Source organism: Sphaerodactylus townsendi, linkage group LG02 (assembly GCF_021028975.2).
Source record: "Sphaerodactylus townsendi isolate TG3544 linkage group LG02, MPM_Stown_v2.3, whole genome shotgun sequence".
Taxonomy (NCBI): Eukaryota; Metazoa; Chordata; class Lepidosauria; order Squamata; family Sphaerodactylidae; genus Sphaerodactylus; species Sphaerodactylus townsendi.
In genome coordinates, this window is record NC_059426.1 from 119,942,259 (window position 1) to 119,962,765 (window position 20,507).

Consider the following 20,507-nt stretch of genomic DNA (forward strand, 5'->3'; position numbering starts at 1 on the left):
TGTTGTTGATAGTGACACTTAAAAGTTCAAGCTTAAAGCCCCCCAAGAAGAGGACAGAACCCCAAGAGAACTTATGATGTACATCTGCAGAAGCCCAACACCTGCAAGATATAACCCCATCCTCCCACTGAGGCCAAAGCTATCAGCAGCTTTCAGCAGCTGCACAATAAAAGAACAGATTTCACATTCCAACAACTGAATACAAGTATGAAAGGGCTGGGTTGTGCATGCAACACCAATGCAAGCAGTATCCTGTGGATCATATAAGGGCAAGATTCTGAGGAAGATGTGTTGCCAAGGAACATGGTTTTGCCAGGGAACAAGGAACCTAAGAACATGAGACAGTGAGAGAATTCTACCGGAATGGGTCATTCAGACAGCTTCATGTTCATGGGTTGGCAGATGAGATGGGCCTGTTGCTATAGGAACCAATCTTAGTGAGCAAAGCTGATGAAGCCTGATTCACCACCATTCCTGCCATGAGCTAGACCTGTCCTCTAGAAGCCCTTTCAAAATTCAGGTCCGAATCTTAAAAGTATGAGGCAGGATACAAAGCAGTCTCTACGTACATGCGTAAAACATACTACATTTTGAGCTAATGGAAGGAGAGGTATAACTTCTGCCAGTTCCTCTTTCCTGTGGCAGACCCTTAATTTGCCCCTCATATAGTCTACCCATTTGATCAGACCCAGTCTCCTGCCTTTGAGAAACTGGGGGTGGGCTTTGTGCATTCTAGGCATTTCCCTTAATCTCTCTTTTCTTTCCCATAGAGAAAAGGAAAAATTCCTAGAACATCACTTGGAAATGACATTGCATTTTCCTCAGACTCTATCCTTCCCTGACACTACTGCCTGTACCCCTAGTATTTGCCTAGGCATTGTTAGAAATCCTGCCCTCATGCCATTGATGAGGGTCCCCTGTCAACCAGACACCGCACTTCAGGGAAATCAGGGGGCTGCAGGGGGAGGAGGAGAAGTAGTATGGTTCTGTTCTGCTGATGGAAGCACTTTCTGCATGTGGAAAATTTCATCTGGGTACATATTTGTATGGAAGGAAATAGCAGGATACAGGATGGTCAGTAGCATCTTATTTTTTTCACTTGGATAAGGAGTTTTCTTGTTAAAACAAGCTCTATTTAGCCTTATAAGGGTTGCCACCTCTGGGCTGGAAGATTTTTGGGCTGGAGCCTGAGGAGGGTAGGGTTTGAAAAGGGGGTGACTTCACTGGAGTGTAATGCCATAAAGTGCATTTTCCAAACAAGCCACTTGCTCCATCTCAACTGATCTTTATTGGAGATCTCCAGCTACTCCCTGGAGGTTGGCAACCCTATGCCTTATGCTGTAAGACTATTGGTCTGTAAAGGTCAGTATTGCCTGTATGCTGACTGCCTGGCCACAGCTCTCCAGGATCTCAAACAAGGTTTTTCTCATCACCTACTGCCTGATACTTTGAAGTGGAAATGTAGAACTGAACCAGAGATCACTAAACATCCATAAAGAAGTTGAACTTGTATTTTGTTGCCACAGCTAGTGGTCATTGATGAGCCATGAATTTGTATAATCCCTGATCAAACCAATCCATACTGGCCTGTTCGCGTGGCTTTGAAGACTTGGTGAGGAGGGCAGTATGCTGGCTGTAATTTTTCTTTCATGTCTGAACTGGAGATTGTGGAAATGCTGGCCAAGTAAGACCTGCATTATAGAAGGGGTCACACTGAGCTTGTTTTTCTTGCTCACAGGCATGCTGCTGCCAGATGAGAATTGCTCCTACTCACTGGCCCCAAGGGCAGGCATGTCCTTGAAAAGGCTGCTCTTCAGCTTATTGGTATTTGGGGATTTTCATAGAGAAACGATCCAAAGACCAAGGGCGTTTTGGTATATAAGCAAAGGCGTGTCACACAGTAGGGCTCCAACCTATACGGAAAGTGTTGAGTCCTTCATTCTGTGTAACTTTTAAAGGTGCAGGACTTTAATGCCCTCACAGGTGTAATTCCTGCATTTCCAATTAAAGTATCCCAGGTAGAAGATACCAAGAGGCCTCTCCCTGAGTGGCACTGGCTCTCTAGGATCCAGGCAGAAATGGCAGTACAGAGCTAGTACCAGTGATATAAGGCAGCTTCATATGTTCAGAGTTTTTGCTGTTTTTTCTGGCATCTTTCCATGTTAACCCCTACTTTCCTGATTCCTCTTTATCAAAACTGCATCTCTTCCACTTCCCTTTGGCTCCTGTTATGTTTTTTTCAGTCTGTCTACCCCATTCCTGATCTTCTGAGATTTCTTCCCACTTAGTTTTCCAGCTGTCAGATGCATGACCCCCCTGCCTCTCCTGCCTCATTAAAATATAGCTGTTCTTAGGGCTGCATTGGCTGAATTATGAGATCTTTTGCCAAATGTTGTTTATGTGTACCTGTAGGTTTCCCCCCACAATGTCGAAAACCTTTATCTGGCTTTCAGGAAAGAAACAATTTTGAGCACATATGTTTGGAATGCAAGCAACAGAGCAAATTAGAAACCCTGGAAGTTAGAACCGAATCTCTTGTTCCGCTCTTTCAGATGGTAGCTGCTTTCTTTCAGTCCCTGCACTCATCCCTAACAGCTGCTATCTTTCACGCGCTCTATTGTCACATAGCAAGGCCGTTTCTTCTTGCTGCAAGCAACTGTTAAAAATCATGGTTCTTTTATGCAGCCACAATCTGTTGCATACTACAAAGACTAGTGTGTAGCATAATGGAAACACAGAGACTACATGGCAAACCTTGATCCTGCCAACCATTCAATTTCAAAAATATTTTGACAATTGGGCAGGTCCATCATTTTAAAAAAGAGGAACTTTCTGCAATCCTCTGTGGAAACGAAAAAATGAAGGAGATTTGTGTCTCTATCCCAATGAGTGCACACAGTTTGCCAACAAATGGCTCCAAAATGCCCAAATCAGGACAGCTTTAGTGCTACAGTTTGACCCTGGCTCAAGAGAGTGAAAATGTCCTCATGAGGCAGAGTTGAGGTTCCAGTCTGGCAATAAACCATTTCAGAACCAGATGAAGAGGTTGCTTGCTTATTGAGTCAATACTACTGTAGCTTGCCCAAAAATCAGATTATTATAGCAAATACAGGTGTGAGAATGTATGTGCTGCATAGTGAGTCAGGAGGATACCAGGCCAAATAATGGTGAAAAGTATCCATGCTTCTGAATTTCACTGAAGATAAAGTATAACATTTATAACAATTTTATGTACTTTTAACAGCATAAATAGGTCTGGTAAATAGTTTGATCCCTTCTATTTGGAATACTGCTGAGAATTGTGATTGCTAAGAAACCTAAAGTGGGTAAATAAAAATATAACCAGGTAATCAGAGTAATGGTCACAGATTGTTACTGAAGAAGTTGGTAGGCAGGCATGCACTAAGATGTGGAGGATTTTAACTATGCCCAGTGTAACTTTTGTGCCATTTCAAAATATTAAAATAGGGGGAAGGAGTTCCAGTCAGCAAAGCCAAACTAAAATACTCCCCCACCCCAGTACCTTAACAGTACTTTTCAGGGTTTTTTTCCATCAAAAAAAGACAGCAATGTAAAGGAAGCACAAAAGAATTCTTTTCCCAGCATGATTCAGGCTGCTTCAGCCCTGCCACCATTTTTTTAAAAAAGAATCCCCTTTCCTCAAATCCCTCTACTGCTGTGCTGTCTGGGTTCCATGTGGACTGGGAGGTCACAGCAGGCACAGAACTGCAAGCCCGGCAGAATATAACTGCCCCAGCCTCTGGACTCCATGTGGGACTCAAAGGCAGCCACCCGGAATCTGAATTTTACCAGCATTTTTTTGCTCATGCCTAAGGTAGGTATTGAGGCTACTGTGATTAAATATCACCATCTAGTGTTGTAAAGGAAAAGTGCCAGCATATAGAGAAATGTGAAAGTATTTAATCATCAATGAGCTGCACAATGGTCAGGACAGTAGCTGAAAATTCAACAGAGTAGGCAACTCCCCCCCCCTCAAATATGTGGCTGGGGGCCACAGCCAACATTCATAAATTCTGCAGCAGATTGCAACTGTGACAGTTGCTGGTTGAAGCCTGCAAAAACTGAGCCTTACTGAACTAAAACCAACTAAAGTCTCCCTGAGTTGCCCTATCCAACTTCCCAGCACTCACACATGCATCCTCATCCTGCACTATCCTTAAGATCTTCTGGATTACAGAGAATGCTCTGCTTCTTCTTGATGAAGTACTTAACATTTTCAGCATGGTGTAGTGGTTAAGGAGGAGTTTGGATTTACACTCCCCCCCCCCCGCCTTTTGCTCCTGTAAGTAGCTTCAAGATGGCTTACAAACTACTTTCCCTTCCTCTCCTCACAACAGACATCTTGTGAGGTAGGCTGGGCTGGAAGAGTTCCGAAGAACTGTGAATAGCCCAAGGGCACCCAGCAGAAATGTAGGAGTGTAAAAACAAATCTGATTCACCAGATAAGACTCCACTGCTGATGTGGAGTGTAGAATCAAACCTGGTTCTCCAGATTAGAGACCACCTGCTCTTAACCACTTCATCACACTGGGTGACCTTTGGCCCTCAGCCACACCAACCTCACAAGGTGTCTGTTATGGGAAGAGGAAGGAAAGGAGTTTGTAAGCCACTTTGAAACTTCTTATGATTGAGAAAACTAGGGTGTAAATCCAAATTTCCCCTCCTTCTCTTCAGTTTACCTATAGTTGGCAAAAGGTGATTGCTCCCCAGTGTGTTAATAAGGTGCTACAAAACTGCTGTGATATGTTCTTGAGCAGGGATATTTAAATTGGGAAAAAAAACCTCTCATTCAGACTGTAAATATATTCCTCTAGCATGGCGGGGGGGTGGGGTGGGGGGAGAGAAGGCGGGTGTATCTGCTGTTTCTTACTATCTAAAGCAGCGGTTCTCAATTTGGGGATCAAGACCCCTTTGGGGGTGGAATTACCCTTTCACAGGGGTTGCCTAAGACTCTCTGCATCGGTGTTCTCCATCTGTAAAATGGATAAAAGTTAGGGTTGGGGGTCACCACAACATGAGGAACTGTATTAAAGGGTCACGGCATTAGGAAGGTTGAGAACCACTGATCTAAAGGTTATTAAAAAGATGCATGGATAGCTCTGGAAAACTAATATAAAACATCTCCACCACCACACCGTTTTCATTATACATAATGGGCCTGATAATTTTCTTCATAGTATAGATGAAACAGTTTATCGAATACTGAGACTGATTGACATACTTCAATCCATACTTTAAATGCAGAAATATAAGGGTATTTACCAGCCTCAAAACAAGGATAGAGGAGGTCCTTTCTCTTTTGTTTACAAAGCACCATTGTTCATTTGTTTGGCACATGACCGAGAGGGCAACAGATGGCCAGTTGGCCTGGCAGCATGGAATTCCCAAGGGCTGTTTTTATTTGCTTTCATTAAAAAGGGAAAAAAGTAACAACTCTAGACTTTTAGTTCTTGTGGCAGTGAAGTGAAGCTCAAAAATGAGAGAACAACCTGTAGAAAAAGAGACACAAGATGGGTAAAATTGATACCTTTCTAAATTGTGTGTGTGTGTACTAAATTTTGTGTGTGTGTGTGTGTGTGTGTGTATGTATTCAAGTTTAAGGTCATTTTATGGGTGGGAGATGTATAGGGGCTGGGAGATGGGAAGGGAAGGCCACTGCCGGCCCACCATGGAGGGTGCTGTCCCACCAAGCCAAGTAGGTGTATGGGGGCTGAAGGGGAGGGAAAGCCACTGGCGGGCTTGGTGTGTAGGGTGCTCTCCTGCCAGGCGGGGTAGGTGTTTGGGGCATGGGAGAGGGCGGGGATGGGGGGTGGGAATGAGATGGCTATTGGCAGGCCTGAAGCTCTCCTGATGGGTTGGGTAGAGGATTGGTGTGTGGATGAGGGCTGGGGTAGAGATGGAACAGCTGCTGCCAAGCTTGGCATGGTGGGCCCTCTCCCACTGGGCTGTGTAGGTGTTCAGGAACTGGGAGAGGGTGAGAGAAAGGGAAGGTTGGTGGCCCTGGAGCCGGGCTTGCTGATTGAGCTGGGGGTGGGTGGATTGAGGCTTGGGAGTGGGCGGGGGAATGGAGAGACTGGTGGGACAGAATGTCACCCACCAATGGGTGCACAGGACTCACTTTGGGAGTCCTGCATGCCCATTGCCTGGGGGTTTGTTGGACATCCCCTCAGGGGATGGGGCGGTATATAAATATGATGATAAAAAAATAAAATAAAACTCCATCCCTTAAGAAATTATGTATAAGGATAAGGTTTGCTGTCAATTTCTTGAGTTGTAGTGGTATAGGTCTCCTGGGTTATGACACAAGCCGGTTACTTCCGCGTTTTACCCAAATGCTTATTCATTAATTCTGTTAGAGTACATAGAGAAAAATGAATAAACAGACTAATAAAGAGGTTAATAGACAAATTAGTACACTGTCTCACATGCCTCATCTGGGAATCAGTGAGTTTGAAATGTAAGGCTTCTGTTGCCAAGATTCCTCAAAGAGGTTACGTTAGGTCTCCCATTCTTATCTTGAAAATACTAAGGTAACAGCTGTTACTAATTTATACAAAGCAGGAAGGATCATGTGAGAAGTTTAAACCTTGTGGGACTACTGAGTTTAACATGTGGATGTGCCGTGCCTCCATTTGAAATCTTCATTGAACATTTGTCCTGTTGAAAAAAATGACTTTCTATCTTCCTAATAACAAAAAGATTTATTTCCTCAGCTGGTGGCGAGTGATAGAGATCTTTTCAGCTGAGCAAATGACTACTTTGGAAAGTGGACTCTGTGGTATTTTATTTCACTGAGGTGTCTCCACACAGCTTCAAATATCATTGAAAGTGGATTGAAAGAACATTATTCTGCATGTGCGGAAGGGGCCTAAGTGTCACCTGCCTCCATGAACAGAGTGGTTGCTGTCCATACAGACCCATCCCAGCAGTCATCTCATTAAAGTCAATACAGGAAAGGGATTTGAGGTGTTGAAAATCAATCACATTTGCTGATACTGTTTTCTCCATCATAGGGACTAGAGAATGGGTAATTCCACGAGGGAATACTATGCTACCAAAAAGCACCTTTAAAACTAACCCTTATAACACATGAATATGTAACGTCACTGTTCAGATTGTTGGTTAAAACTCTTCTCCAAAGAGCACTGCAGAGAATACTTACGTATCCTTTTGGAAATGTAACTATGGAAGCAACAAACTCTGCACCATGTCATTATAAATACAGAATTTCTGTGATTCTGGGCTTAGTTCTTACAGCCTGCATGAGGCTGCAGCTTTGTTTAATTAAATTATCTAATCAAAAGCTTAATGGAAAAATTTCACCTGTTCTTTGTATGTGGTTTCTGATGAATCAGAGCAAAGGATGTAACAGACTGATCATAGTATACTCCTAATGTAGGCAGATATAAAGACATCTGGGAAATCCTTATTCCATGAATGATCCAAATATGTATGTACATATAAAATTGCATTACACTTCATCAGGCCATTGGTCCATCTACCTCTGCACTGAATATTCAGATTGGCAGAAGTTCTCTGGGATCGCAGGCTGGATAAGTCCTTTAAGTAACAGTTGGTCTCTGAGAGATGTCAAGATCTGTACCTGGAAACATCTGCCAGGCAAAAATGAAATCTACAGTTGAACTACAGCTCCTCCCTCTGTCATTAATTTTAGTGTCTTGATGTAAAAAAAACTTTATTTTTATTTACATTATTAAGAGTCTGCCTATTTGACAGGAATTTAAGGTGGATTATACAGAGTGAGTCAATACAATAAGTAAAAGACAGTGAATGAACAATGGAATGGGATTAGGATTGTACAAATCTGGAACCAATCAGAAATCTAAACAGCACAACTGAAGCAAAGCATAACTATTCATATGACATTCACAGTACAAAAATTACATAGTAGGATTATAGTTTCAGCAAGTTACAGGCCAGAATCCCTAATAATTTATGCACATAACCTTGTGAATCATTTAGTACAGTGCCTGTGTAAGAAAGCCCTCTCGAAAAATTCAGTTTTCATAGTTTGCAGTAAGTGGAAGCTTTCCTGACCTTCTCGTGCAGACCATTCCATACAGTAAGGGCCACAATGGAGAAAGCATGTTGTCAAAAGTCCTTTTTTCCTGCAGAAAGGACATACACAATCTCTTAAGGTTTGGGGAATCATGTCTCATTTTGAACAATAAACTTTCCCATCAGTTTCCAGGTGTTCTTCAGGTGGTGAGCGTATAGGCTTTGGGTTTGCTGCTGTGAGATAAGTTTTGTGGTGCACAAGGAGATTATTGAAATCACTGAGGTTGGATTAATATATAAATACCTAAGATTTATTTATTTACAGGTTGGTTTTAAAGGAACAAAACAGAAGCACAGGTTTCTAGGCAGAAAAAGCAGAAACCAGGCTAAGGCATAAAAATTGAAAAAGGTCAGCAAGTCATCAGACTTTTCTATAATGTTTTCAGGCATAAGCAGAGTTTTACTGACTACCCCCTTGGTTGGATTCTCTCTCACACACAGGCTTCCACTCACACTAGCCTGCCCTTTCTGCAGTCAGACTAAATTGTACAAGATCTGCTGATCACCAGAGACAGGCCTGCCACTCTTCTCTCCCACAGATGGAGCTAAACCACTCTGCCACACTAACAGGCAGAGCTACCCTTCACTCTGTTTGCTCCTTTTCCTGACCTAAGCAATCATTGCTCTCTCCCTGAGGCAGAACTCAACCACTCTCTTTTGTGTTCCCTCAAACATCTCAGAAAGGGCAGATTATAGATTGGGTAATAATTGGCCACATTTTTCTGTAGGGATATTTTTATTTAAGTCATGGAGTGACTGAGGGAAGGTGTGTTACCGCTGCTGCTCGGGTAACATTAAGTGATTTCAGCTCAGGCAACGTAGTGAGGCGCAGGAAGCTGGTGTTCTTCAAAGCAAAGTATTTTATTCAGAAGTGGTGGCGACAGCTCGGGCAGGAGAATCGCACCCTCGTAACCAAGCGCAAGAACTTTTATACACACACATCAAAAGGGGCAAAGGGGCAGGTAAGGGGGCAGGTCCCTTACCGAACACCAATAAAGAAACATCAATACAAAGAAAGATACAGTTACAATTTTTGTAAATGGGACCACTAAATCTCGCTGTCAAGCGTCCCACGAGACGTTACCATGGTGCTGAAAGGAGAGTGGAGAAAGTCCATTCATAGAACTGGGTGGGCCTGCTACCGCACCCAGTTATTTCTGTTATCAGACGGGCTATTTCCTTCAGTTATGACCGGAGGCTCCCGCGCCTCAGTTCCGCAACAAAAGAAAGTTCAAACTGTCCAATGGTGGTCCCGACATGTTTTCCAACGGCTGGGACATCTGGGTGCTGTCATCAGATTTGATTTGCAAAACCAAAGGGGTCTTTGTCTTTGCTGAGGAGTCGGCTGGGTGTTGGTCTAAGCTGAACTCCAAGGCTAACTTCCTTGTCCCTTAATGTCAGCTTCTACAGGCTATTGCTTTTACTAACAAACATAAATATCAAAAACAATATTTCTAAACTTAAACATTAGAGAAAAACCTTAAAGAGTACAAGCACATATACTTATAGGCAAGAATATCCTAAATTAACAATAACAAAACCTTAAATCAACTGGAAAACCTAGCTAAAATATAAGCCTCGACAATGGGCAAATAGTAAATTCAACACTAAAGGGCTTTCATTATATCCTAAAAGGGGCAAAGGCAAGAGGGAAACCATGCAAAACATAGTCACATATATATGTCCTTTGCAAGCCTTATGGAGGTTTCTGAACCACACAGGTCTCTGTGTCCTGACCTGGAGCCAGTGTAGTCAGGTGACTCGAATCAGGAAAATATTTTGGCTATTTTCCTGGCGGTAACAGGTGCTCTTAGTGACTGATTTATAATAGATTCTAAAGGGTTGTTGATGTGGTACTTACACAATTTTAGCAGCCTGGATAGGCAAGAATCCAGTGTACAAGTAGGATCTTCACAGATCCTAGAATCTTGCCAACATCCATTACAGAACCCGAGTCAAATAAAATCAGGTGTTGTATTAGGCCTTTCTTTGCCACTGGCAGTGATGCTTCATAGATCTTATAAGGAGCTCTATAGCATGATCTGTCAAATTCTGTACAATTTCTTGGCTAGCATTGTTCTAGACATCTAACCTTTTTCAGATCACCCTGCTCTGTGGTAAACCAGGGGAAGGGGTTGTCACAGGGACAGGAGAGGTCGATAAAGGGCAATCTTGTCAGTATCTCCAAAGAACTTCCACTATGGGTTCAACAGAGAATATGTTTGGAACCAAAAATCTCCCAAAGCATTCTGGAATCCATTAGGATTCATGAACCTTTGTGGGTTTAACCTTTTGACAAGGGCCCCTTTCATGTGGGGCGTGGCAGCCCTGTTCATCTTGTCTTTAACTGTGGTTCAAAGTGAATCTCCAGCCTAGGGCCCAAACTGTCCATCAAAGGCTCAGTGCAGGAAATTAAGTAACAGGGTATGATTTTTGTGTGTTGAGCTAGTCATAATTTGAAAGCAACCCAAAGCAGTAATCTATTATCTCCTGGGCCAGAAGCGTGGAGGGGGGGGGATGGCGCCTGGGGCAACACCTGCCCCAGGCGCCCCACCACCACCTGCACTCCCCCCTGGCTGCGCCCACTCACCCCCTGCGCCCCACTTACTTTAGCCAGTGGGTGCCTGCTGTGGGCCGCCCCTTGGCCCAGCCCTATCAGGCTGTTCCTTTGGCCAGCAAAGGCTCTGCCAGCTGAAGGAGCAAATTGTTGGGGCTGAGGGGCGCCTGGTGGTGGTCCAGCCAGGCTGTATTCCTTTGGCCGGTGGAGCCTCTGCCGGTTGGAGGAGCAGCCTGGCGGGGCAGGGCTGAGGGGAGGGGTGTGGGGGGCAATTCTCCACCCCCCGACATGACCAGCTGGGGTGCGCCTGGGAACATGTGACCCCCACATGTCCCCGTGAGCTCTCTGCCTCTGTCCTGAGCTGCTCCCAGCAAGGAATTCTTGGCATGAATGCTGAAGTCCCCTCAAAACTTGTAATTTCTAAAAAGTCAAGCTCTACTCACTTTCTCAGACTCTGTGTAACTCAGAGTCCATTAGGGGGAGCTAAAGAGCTCAGATTTTTCCATATAAGGAAGAAAAGGCTCAATCTCCTCAGATTTGTTGAAGGCCTGTACCTGGAGGCAATCTACTTCAGAGAGTTGGTTATAAAAGCTATATTAACATACAAAGCATAACATTTGGATACATCATTTCACTGCTGCTCTGGATGGATTTAATCCCATTCCTGATTATTGTAATCTAAAACTTCTACAACATCATGAAATATCTTGCATCTAATGAACTCAAAATATTTCATAAACATTTATCATAATTATTTAAGATTGCACTGACCTTCCTAAGTGCCATGCGAAACATGAAGGTGCTCTCATAGCTGTCACAAGGACACTGCTGACATTTTAAAGTAATTTTAAAATGCCCAAGGGGGCTGTGGAGCTCTTCCCCACCCCCACACTTTTTCAAGCGTTGAAATAGCTGTGGGGGTGGAGTGCAGCTATTTTAGCACTTGGTAAGTCACTGGGTGGGGGTGGGAGGTCGACAATGATACAAGAGTGCCTCAACCCGCCATGCTGAGGGCAAATCAGAATCGGCTCTCACAGCATTTTCAATTACTTTAAAATGGTGGTCATGTCCTTATGGTGGCCACAAGGATGCCATCACATTTAGTTTGGCCCTAATGCCATTAATTTTGAGAGAACGAAAAGGGCTTAACTCTAGGAATACACAGTGCAATTCTAAGCAATGTTACAAATAATGAAGCTCAGGTTTCATTCTCAACAAGGCTTATAGATGTGACCCACAGCTTGTCAACAATCATGTGTATTTTAAAGAAGACCTCATCAACTGCCAGAAACAATAAAGTTCAGCCATAGAAATTTTTTGTATAGTTTTCTTTAACTGCCTTTCTAGATTTTATTGCTGAGAAAGTATGATTTCTCTCACAACACAACTATTTTGAAGAAACACATCTGAATCCCTGCAAAAATAGCATAATAGCCAGACTAAAAAATTCCCAGTGTTTGGAGCATCAAATGTCCCTTTTCACAGAAAGGAACATTTCTACCAGCATAGGGTTTTGTTTTGTTTTAACAGTGAACCAATAGGATTCTTCCTTCTGTTCGGTTTTTAAAAGTACAGACGCTGCTGCCTGTCTCAAATTATAATAACTCAAAATACTACCAAAGATGTAAATATAAATTATTAAAATAGGAAGGGATATGACTAAAGACAAAAATACTAAGCTTCAGGCATAAGGTATGAATGCAGGGTGAACAAATGGGAATTTCCTCAAACATCCCTGCTTTAAAGGCCAGAGTGTTCCAACAGAGCACTTATAGTACTGAAATTTGTGTTTGGCCGTCTCCGCACGGAGGCGGAAGCGGCTGGGTCGACGCTGGGTCGATGCGAACGGTCCCAGAAAGAGTTCATGCGAACGGTCCCAGAAAGAGCAGGGATGACGGCGGTGTGGAGCGCTGTCGCCCGGCCGATCCAGACATCGGCCCTCTGGCCGCTCGTTGAGGCCTGAGATGAGACCGCCCCGCTTAACTGTTCCAGCGTCACCGGGCGGGGGGGGCGTGTCCCCAGGCCTCGGCGACGCGCCGGAGGGCCGGGGACAAGGTAAGTGCAGGGAGGGAGTGGGGGGGGGCGCCTGGAAGCCGCTGCCGTTCGCACGGCAGCGGCTTCCAGCCAGCGTTTCCACAACAAGTGCGCTTCCAAGTGCACTGTGGAATTGCCGGCTTCGGGCCAGGCGGGCAGTGCGAGGGCGGCGCGGCTGCGAAGCAGCTGCGCCCCCTGTGCGAATGGCGGCCTGGGGACGGCGTTTTTGCCATCCCCAGGTCGCCATTAAACGCCCGTGCGGAAACGGCCTTTGAAAGAATTGAATATAAAAAACTCTCATATAATGAACCAGGCTGTTAAGTTGGGTCCAGGTTTCTGGGTCCTGGTTTGCTTTCCTCACAGCAGATGTGGTGTCATCTTTGAGGAAAGAAAATGACAACTACAAATGCACTGCTTTATTTTTTCCATAATGTGGATTTCAGTTTTTCTCAAAATAAACAATAGCCCCCTCTCCTGTAAACATCCTTTGCATTCTGCTATGTGTGTAAATGTTTTATTGTTCTGTTGGTTGAAATGCTTATGGGTGAAAGTATTAGCCTTAAACAATAATGTCTACGTTTTAAAGTTATTCCCTTGTCTGGTTTTCTCCAGAGCTAACGGCTTATTGGGCCCTGTGGTAAAGATATTTTCAAAGAAAACATGTGGTTAACATAACAAAACTGTTATGTTAGAGATGTCAGGAAAGACAGGTGTTGGAATTCATACTCAAGCCCTGAGTAACTTACACAGACATCTTGTTGCCTGCACAGGTGTAGCTCCCACAGGGACATCTGGGGACAATTGATCCAGGCGCTCCCCCTGGGAGTCAAGTTGGGGGTGCAAAATCATCCTATTGTGCCCCACCCCCTCCTCTGCCTGCTCGTGCCCCCTCTCCAGTCTCCTCCTCCTTGCCTGCTCGTCTTCCTTCTCCGTTGCCCTCTATATTGAAAAAAACTCACTCAGCTGGGTATTTATGTCTCCACTATCAGTGAACCTTTCCAGTTATGGTGAGTCCCAATTTCATTTTACACAGTTTCCCAGCATCCTCAGGGCATCTGAAAATCATGATTTTGTAATTTACCCTCATCCTTTTCTGCCTCTCCAAAAATATATTTTCCCCAAACTATCCCCCAGCATCCTCAAAGCCTGCATGCAAGTGAGCCTTCTTCTCATTTGCTCTCATTTTTGATTTTGCCTCATGAGGGAGAGGAATGAGAAATGGATGGGATAGAGCCAGCCGAGTCAGGAGAGTAGAGAAGAGATCATGCATGCCCTTCTGAAAATTGCATTGGTAAGTTTTAAAAGAAAAGACGATCTTTTAGTTTCAGTTTTACAGGGGGCTTCACTAGGGGGCTAATCAAAACAAAAGCTAGTTTTTGGTTTTTACCTGTTATCTTCCAGCATAAGCACAGTATGGTATCTGTGAATTGCATTTGCATGAGATCTTTAATGCATTGAATATGAAAATAATCCCTTTCTAGGTAATGGTTTAGCACTATAAAATTGCATTATGCAAACAGCAAACAGCTTTGGAGATGCAGAATCTGAAGAGTTTACAAAATAATCTCATAAATGCTAGAATGCATCCAGCCATGAAACTTGAACAATTGAACCTGCAAAGTTTTAATTAGTAGTTTTTTAATATTATGCATAAGTCATATAGTTTAAAAAATTGTGCATATACATGTATATGATGTAAGCACTGCATACTTGATTCTACTTGAACAAGATCTATCTTTAAACCTTCCAGTCTTCCCGCTTGCTATTCCAGGGGTTACTTTGGGCAGGACCCTTAGCAATTAGAGGATGAATCTGCAGTGCTTGGAGTTCTTGTAGATACAGGTGTGAAATAGGCATTCAGAGGAAGAGATGGAAATTCAGGCTTGCTGGTACTGTGCCTTAGTTGGGCAGGTTTGATATTAATCCAAATTGGCTATTATTTCTGGCAATGCTTGGGAGAAATGTAAAGGAATGAGTGGAGGGTAATAAAACATTTGGAAAGCATTTTAAGTTGGATGATACTTATGACACTTAAAATACTTTTAAATACTTATGACACTTAAAATACTTTTAAAATACTTTTAAGTGTTATAACAGTTGTTAAACATTTTGAAAGCATTTTGAAAATGTTGTCAACATTTTTTTATCTCTGCTGTGTACCATGGCCCATTGCTGTGTTCAGATTTGTGAGTTGAGACATGTTCTATAATGTGATGGTGATGTTGAGATGACCTGGTTCAAAAAATTGTTCTTTGGTTGTAGTGGGGGAGGGTGGCCTTTGGTCATGGTGGGAAAGGGTGGCTGTCCATGTGGGGGGGGGGCGCAAAGCTCAGATTTTGCCCCGGGCTCCATTTTCCTTAGCTACGCCTCTGGTTGCCTGTGTCTCCACCCCCCTCCCCAATGGTATAATAATGCCAATGTTGCTTTGATCATCACTTGAAGGATGAGAACCATATATCATGTTGTCAAAAACAATGTATCACGTGGGTTCCCGGGGCTCAGAATAACTCAATTGATGTGAATCCCTAGACACATCACAGATACAGGGATCCACTGCAGGGCATTGCAGGGGCCCAATTCAGGTTAGGATTGTGGTATGGAGGAAAGCGGCTTCAGCTTTGCCCCACTCTGTTGTCCTAAGTTGAAACTGCCCTTGAAAGAGCATTATATGCCCCATTTCAACATACACATGCCTAGGATATTGCACCACCACCACCCCCGCCCCAACACATGCTGTGGTCCTAAGCTGCACCAGGCCCCAACACATTTTGAAAGCCACTTTCTCCCACATTTATTCAGGCACAGTAAACTGGGCCTCAGATAGATGTTTCAGGGAAAAGGGGAGTATGTACAACTTGTGGCAATGTGGAAGTCTCAATATGTAAATTTTATAAAATTATAACACAATCTTTTTCCTGTCCTGCATGGAGAACTGGAATTGTGCAGCAGTGACGTAGGCGGTTAAGAGCTTGTGTATCTAATCTGGAGGAACTGGGTTTGATTCTCCTCTCTGCCGCCTGAGCTGTGGAGGCTTATCTGGGGAATTCAGATTAGCCTGTACACTCCCACACAAGCCAGCTGGGTAACCTTGGGCTAGTCACAGCTTCTCGGAGCTCTCTTAGCCCCACCTACCTTACAGGGTGTTTGTTGTGAGGGGGGAAGGACAAGGAGATTGTAAGCCCCTTTGAGTCTCCTTCAGGAGAGAAAGGGGGGACATAAATCCAAACTCTTCTTCTTCTTCTTCTTATCCCATTACAGGCCAGAAGCCCAAGAGCATTGTGTCATATGCACTGAGATAACAGTTTGGGCAGATACATATTTGCTAACAGCATACATGTTTGCTAAAGCAACACATTAAATATTTAGACATGTTCAAATGTTTGTAAAGCTCCAGGGTGCAGTTTGGACAATATTAACGTCTCTGTAAGGATTGATGGGTCAACTGCAAAGTGAAAAGAAGACTTGTGAAGAAACTGAACTAAGCAAGTGGGCTAGAAGGTGGCTCATATAACGCTGAATATGTGAGACACTAAGGCCCCCTCTGCATATGCAGAATAATGCAATTTCAATGCACTTTGCAGCAAAATCCAATTGCGAACAATTGTTAAAGTGCATTGAAAGTACTTTATTCTTCACTTGCCCAAGGGGCCTAAGTGACAGTTAATAGCATTTAAGGAACCACACGTGCACCATTGACATGAATTATAGCTTCACACTGCGATATTGACCCTCCTAACTCGGAGCCGCCTGCTGCGCTTTATGAAAACATGACCCGCCCAGCCCGACATGTGACCTCCGCCACACTCTCCTGACGGTTGCAACTGCGCACGCGCACATGCCGATCTGACCCGATTATCTTCGTTTGTTTCCGTCACTTAGGCGGAGTCGAGCACCCGCCTTCGTGGCCCGCCTAGAGTTTTCCAGGTTTTCCGCCAATCGTTGAACGTCAACTGAGTCACGTGGGACGAGCTTCCATTTTGTGTCGCAGTTAGCGACTGGGTGGGTTAGTCGAGAGTCGGCCGTCGTGCGGTGATATTCGAGGCTTTTCCTCGCCGAGTGTCGGTAGACTTCTGCGCAGCCAGCGATCTTGATCAACATTTCGCAGTCGCAGTGCAGGTTTGTAAAACTTTTGGTAGATTGCTGGGCAGATTTGGACTCTGCTACGAGAGCGAGGTCAGATGGGCGGGGGAACGACAGTGAAAGTCCATATTAGAGCGGGTTTGAAGGCGCACTCTGTCCGTGGGAGCCTATCAGTCGGACTGTAACTTATGGCCGGTTTTATGCTCGGAGAGGCATACTGTGAGCGCTATACCGGCAGCCATGGGTGCGGCTCAGCCGCCATTTTGTGAAGGGAATGGCGTCGACTGAGTTTTCCAAGGGCGAGGAAGTGAGGGCGCATGCGTAACCCGTTGCCAGCGTAGCGGTGCAAATATGGCTGTTGGCGTGTTATCACAAAAGGAGGCTCGGTCCGTGTGGTCTCCGATTGGCTGAGAGAGGGGTGGTCCTTCGTCCCCAGTTCCAATTGGAACTGTAGGGGGGCGGGGTTGCCTGGCGCTCAGCCTGCGTTAATGTCAAATTGCGGCAGGAAAGGCGGAGCCGGGACTGCGGCAAAGTCAGGCTAGTGGGCGATGCCAGGAGCGGCGCTGACCTATTTTTGCGGCGGCCATCTTGTTTCCTCCCTTTGCCTGGCGGAGGCGGAGAGCGTGTCCGTGTAGCTTTCTCAACCCTTTGCCGTTTTCTGCAGCTGGATCGATCCTAAGTGACCATGAGCGGCTGCCGTGTGTTCATCGGGAGGTTGAATCCAGCAGCCAGAGAGAAGGACGTGGAAAGGTTTTTCAAGGGTTATGGACGGATTCGAGACATTGACCTGAAAAGAGGCTTTGGATTTGTGGTAAGTGGAAGTGCCTGGCTGTGGGTGGAAAGCACAAGCGGTGTTTGAGTGCTTCAAATAATTTTTCTTTTAACATAAATGTTTTGTGGGATATGGTTATGGCTAAGTTTCAAGAAGAAAATTGCTCTTTTCAAGAGCCAGTGCGCTTTCTTTACTGTTAAATGTAGTCAATGCTGTATTAATTTGTTTATATAAAATTGTATTTAAGTTGCAGTTCAATATAATCGGAATGCATTTTTTTTCTGTTGCACAGGAGTTTGAAGATCCAAGGGATGCTGAAGATGCAGTGTATGAGTTGGATGGAAAAGAACTTTGTAGTGAACGGTAAACCTTGAGACTATTTTTTCTCTGCTGCAGAAAATGTTTAGCATATACAAGCACATTCAAGAAGGACTCTTCAAAATGAAGCCTTACCAGCCAAGTAACTTGTATTTGTTCTAAATTTTGTGGATAGGTTTCGTATCCACTATTCATTGAAGTTTGAGCAATGAAATTCAGTTACTGATTTTTTTCCTCTCTAGAGTTACGATTGAACATGCCAGGGCCCGTTCTAGAGGTGGACGAGGCAGAGGGCGATACTCTGACCGTTTTAGTAGCCGCCGACCACGAAATGATAGAAGGTATGTGCCTGTTGCTAGATTTAGTAGCGTGGCTGCATTCAGGTGCTTCAGCACTTTGGGGTCTGTGACAGATACAAGCTTAGCTTGCTCTCATTCTTGTGCAATCTCTGCTAGTCCGCTCCATGACTAGTTGCCTTTCCTTAGGATGTGCCTCTTTTTTCAAGCTCAAGTTCTGGTAAGGGCCTTAATGCATGTGCCTAGAGGTCAGACCAAGATTTTGTTTATTCAGACACAAACTTGCTTTCTAAACCATGGCTTAATTCAGATTCAGAATGGATTTTGGGGTAGGGGATGGATGTATTTGCAGCAGAATCTGGATCTTGAGTCTGCGAAACTAGGAGACTGGCTTCAGTCACATTCTGTGCAGAAAGTGGTGTGCGAGGCATTTGTACCAAAATGAACAAAAGTTTGTCATCTTCCTTTGTCTGAATGGAGGCTTGTTTAGAGGAAGTTACGCAATCGATTCATGTAATTATAATTTTATCCCACTCAAAGGTAAAATGCTCCACCTGTAGCGGTGACAGAAAAATCGACTTTATTAGCCAGAAAGTAAATTTTGTCATCCAGAGTCAGCTGGCAGGTTTGTTATCTCTCTTTAGACTTCGATTAACGGGTATGTAATATATGCAATATTTTACTAAAGTTAAATTTATCTTAAGTTAAAATTTTAATCAAAATTATTAATATTTAAATTCTTGAATATATTTTCAAAAGTAGTTTTAATAATAATATTTTAATGTAATTTTATCTTGTTTTCAAAATCCATTTTAACCACTTTAAAAATCCATTTTATTTGCCAGCCTATCTGTGTCGTTGGCCTTATGACGAGGAGTGCCTGTGGGTTATCCTAATCGTTCTGTCTTGGTCACTCTTGGTTGGGCCTGGTTGACTTATCCAGTCAGCTCCTCCAGTGTATCAGTTGGCCACCTCTAGATCTGTGTTTGCCGGTCTAGACGTAATCGATGCACTTCCTTAAAGTGCCGGGTTGCGGCGATCCCCGAGAGTTAACGAGATCTGATTCCTAAGTTGAGAACTGTTCCTCCTGTAACGCTTCGAAATAAGAGATCCTGATCAAGAGAGTTGAAAGATACGCATTAGGTGGTCGTTGGAATCCTGATCGCAGTAAAGTGGTCCTTGGTGTAACTGCTCAAGAGTAGAAAATGTCTGGATCTGCAAGTAGTCTGCTAATAGGGAGGGCTGTGCGATTAAAGGCTTCCATCGACTGGGTAGTGTTCTACAAATGGTTGGCGAAGAGCCAGTCGGGCATATATCATGACGGTATCTTCGGTCGCTTAATGCAGTTTGCTGCTTGGCTAGCCTAGGGAAATTTTAATGAAGGTAAAGTAAACTATATTTTTAATGGCATATGGGGCACAAAATAATTGGTGCTTTTGTAAATGTAATATTTAATCATAAAACATTGTTTCAGAATGCTTTGTTACAATAAGCTGTCTTTCATTCTATTCAGTAAAGTGCATAGAAAAATAACTTAATGTTAAAATGGAGCATGTTGCTTAAAGCAATTTGCTGTTTTCATTTATTTCGTGCCCTGATGAATTCTGTCAAATATAGACTTATCTACAAGTGTGGCATCTGCCACATTTTAATTCTTAACATCTTCTCTTACAGTAGTAATTTTTAATATTATACATCAGTACTGTCTGTTTCTTTGTGTAATATATTTGATCTCATGTTAGGACCTCAAAGACTTCATGAGGCAAGCTGGGGAGGTAACCTTTGCAGATGCACATAGACCTAAATTAAATGAAGGGTGAGTGTCTCAGCGTAGATCTTAATATGTGCTGCAATTAAGCTGATGTGTAGAATGTTTTTTATTCCTGTGTCAAGCTGATTTGTGTATCCTTTCTTAATTAGGGTGGTTGAGTTCGCCTCTTATAGTGATTTAAAGAATGCCATTGAAAAACTTTCTGGGAAAGAAATCAATGGAAGGAAAATTAAACTAATTGAAGGCAGCAAAAGGCACAGGTATGTATGCTGGAATGATAACATAAGCCTTGATTACTACCTTTGGTGTAGTCAGGATCTGTGTCTGTGTATAGAGCAGGGGTAGGGAACCTGCGGATCTCCAGATGTTCAGGAACTACAATTCCCATCAGCCTCTGTCAGCATGGCCAATTGGCCATGCTGGTAGGGGCTGATGGGAATTGTAGTTCCTGAACATCTGGAGAGCCGCAGGTTCCCTACCCCTGGGCCACAGGGATTCTATGACTGATGGTACTGAAAGGTCCAGTGGGTCATACTCCTTAAGTACCCAGATCTGGGGGGAACAGGGAGATCAGGTGCC

General features: G+C 43.8%; 1 protein-coding gene across 1 annotated transcript; it reads left to right on the forward strand.

The window, feature by feature from the left end:
- The first annotated feature begins 16,650 nt into the window (after positions 1–16,650).
- LOC125427159 (serine/arginine-rich splicing factor 5-like) lies at positions 16,651–20,214 on the forward strand. The gene is made up of 7 exons (XM_048486261.1): positions 16,651–16,807; positions 17,436–17,582; positions 17,836–17,906; positions 18,104–18,202; positions 18,701–18,782; positions 19,900–19,973; positions 20,078–20,214. The coding sequence occupies exons 2-5, from the start codon at positions 17,457–17,459 to the stop codon at positions 18,753–18,755; spliced, it is 351 nt and encodes a 116-aa protein (XP_048342218.1). The 5' UTR covers positions 16,651–16,807; positions 17,436–17,456; the 3' UTR covers positions 18,756–18,782; positions 19,900–19,973; positions 20,078–20,214.
- The last annotated feature ends 293 nt before the right edge of the window (positions 20,215–20,507 follow it).

Excerpts from the sequence above, each read along its gene's own strand:
- LOC125427159 (XM_048486261.1), top strand. The coding sequence starts at position 17,457 with ATGAGCGGCTGCCGTGTGTTCATCGGGAGGTTGAATCCAGCAGCCAGA. Across the intron at positions 17,907-18,103 it reads AAAGAACTTTGTAGTGAACG|AGTTACGATTGAACATGCCA; the intron begins GTAAACCTTGAG and ends TTTCCTCTCTAG. Across the intron at positions 18,203-18,700 it reads CGACCACGAAATGATAGAAG|AAATGCTCCACCTGTAGCGG; the intron begins GTATGTGCCTGT and ends CACTCAAAGGTA.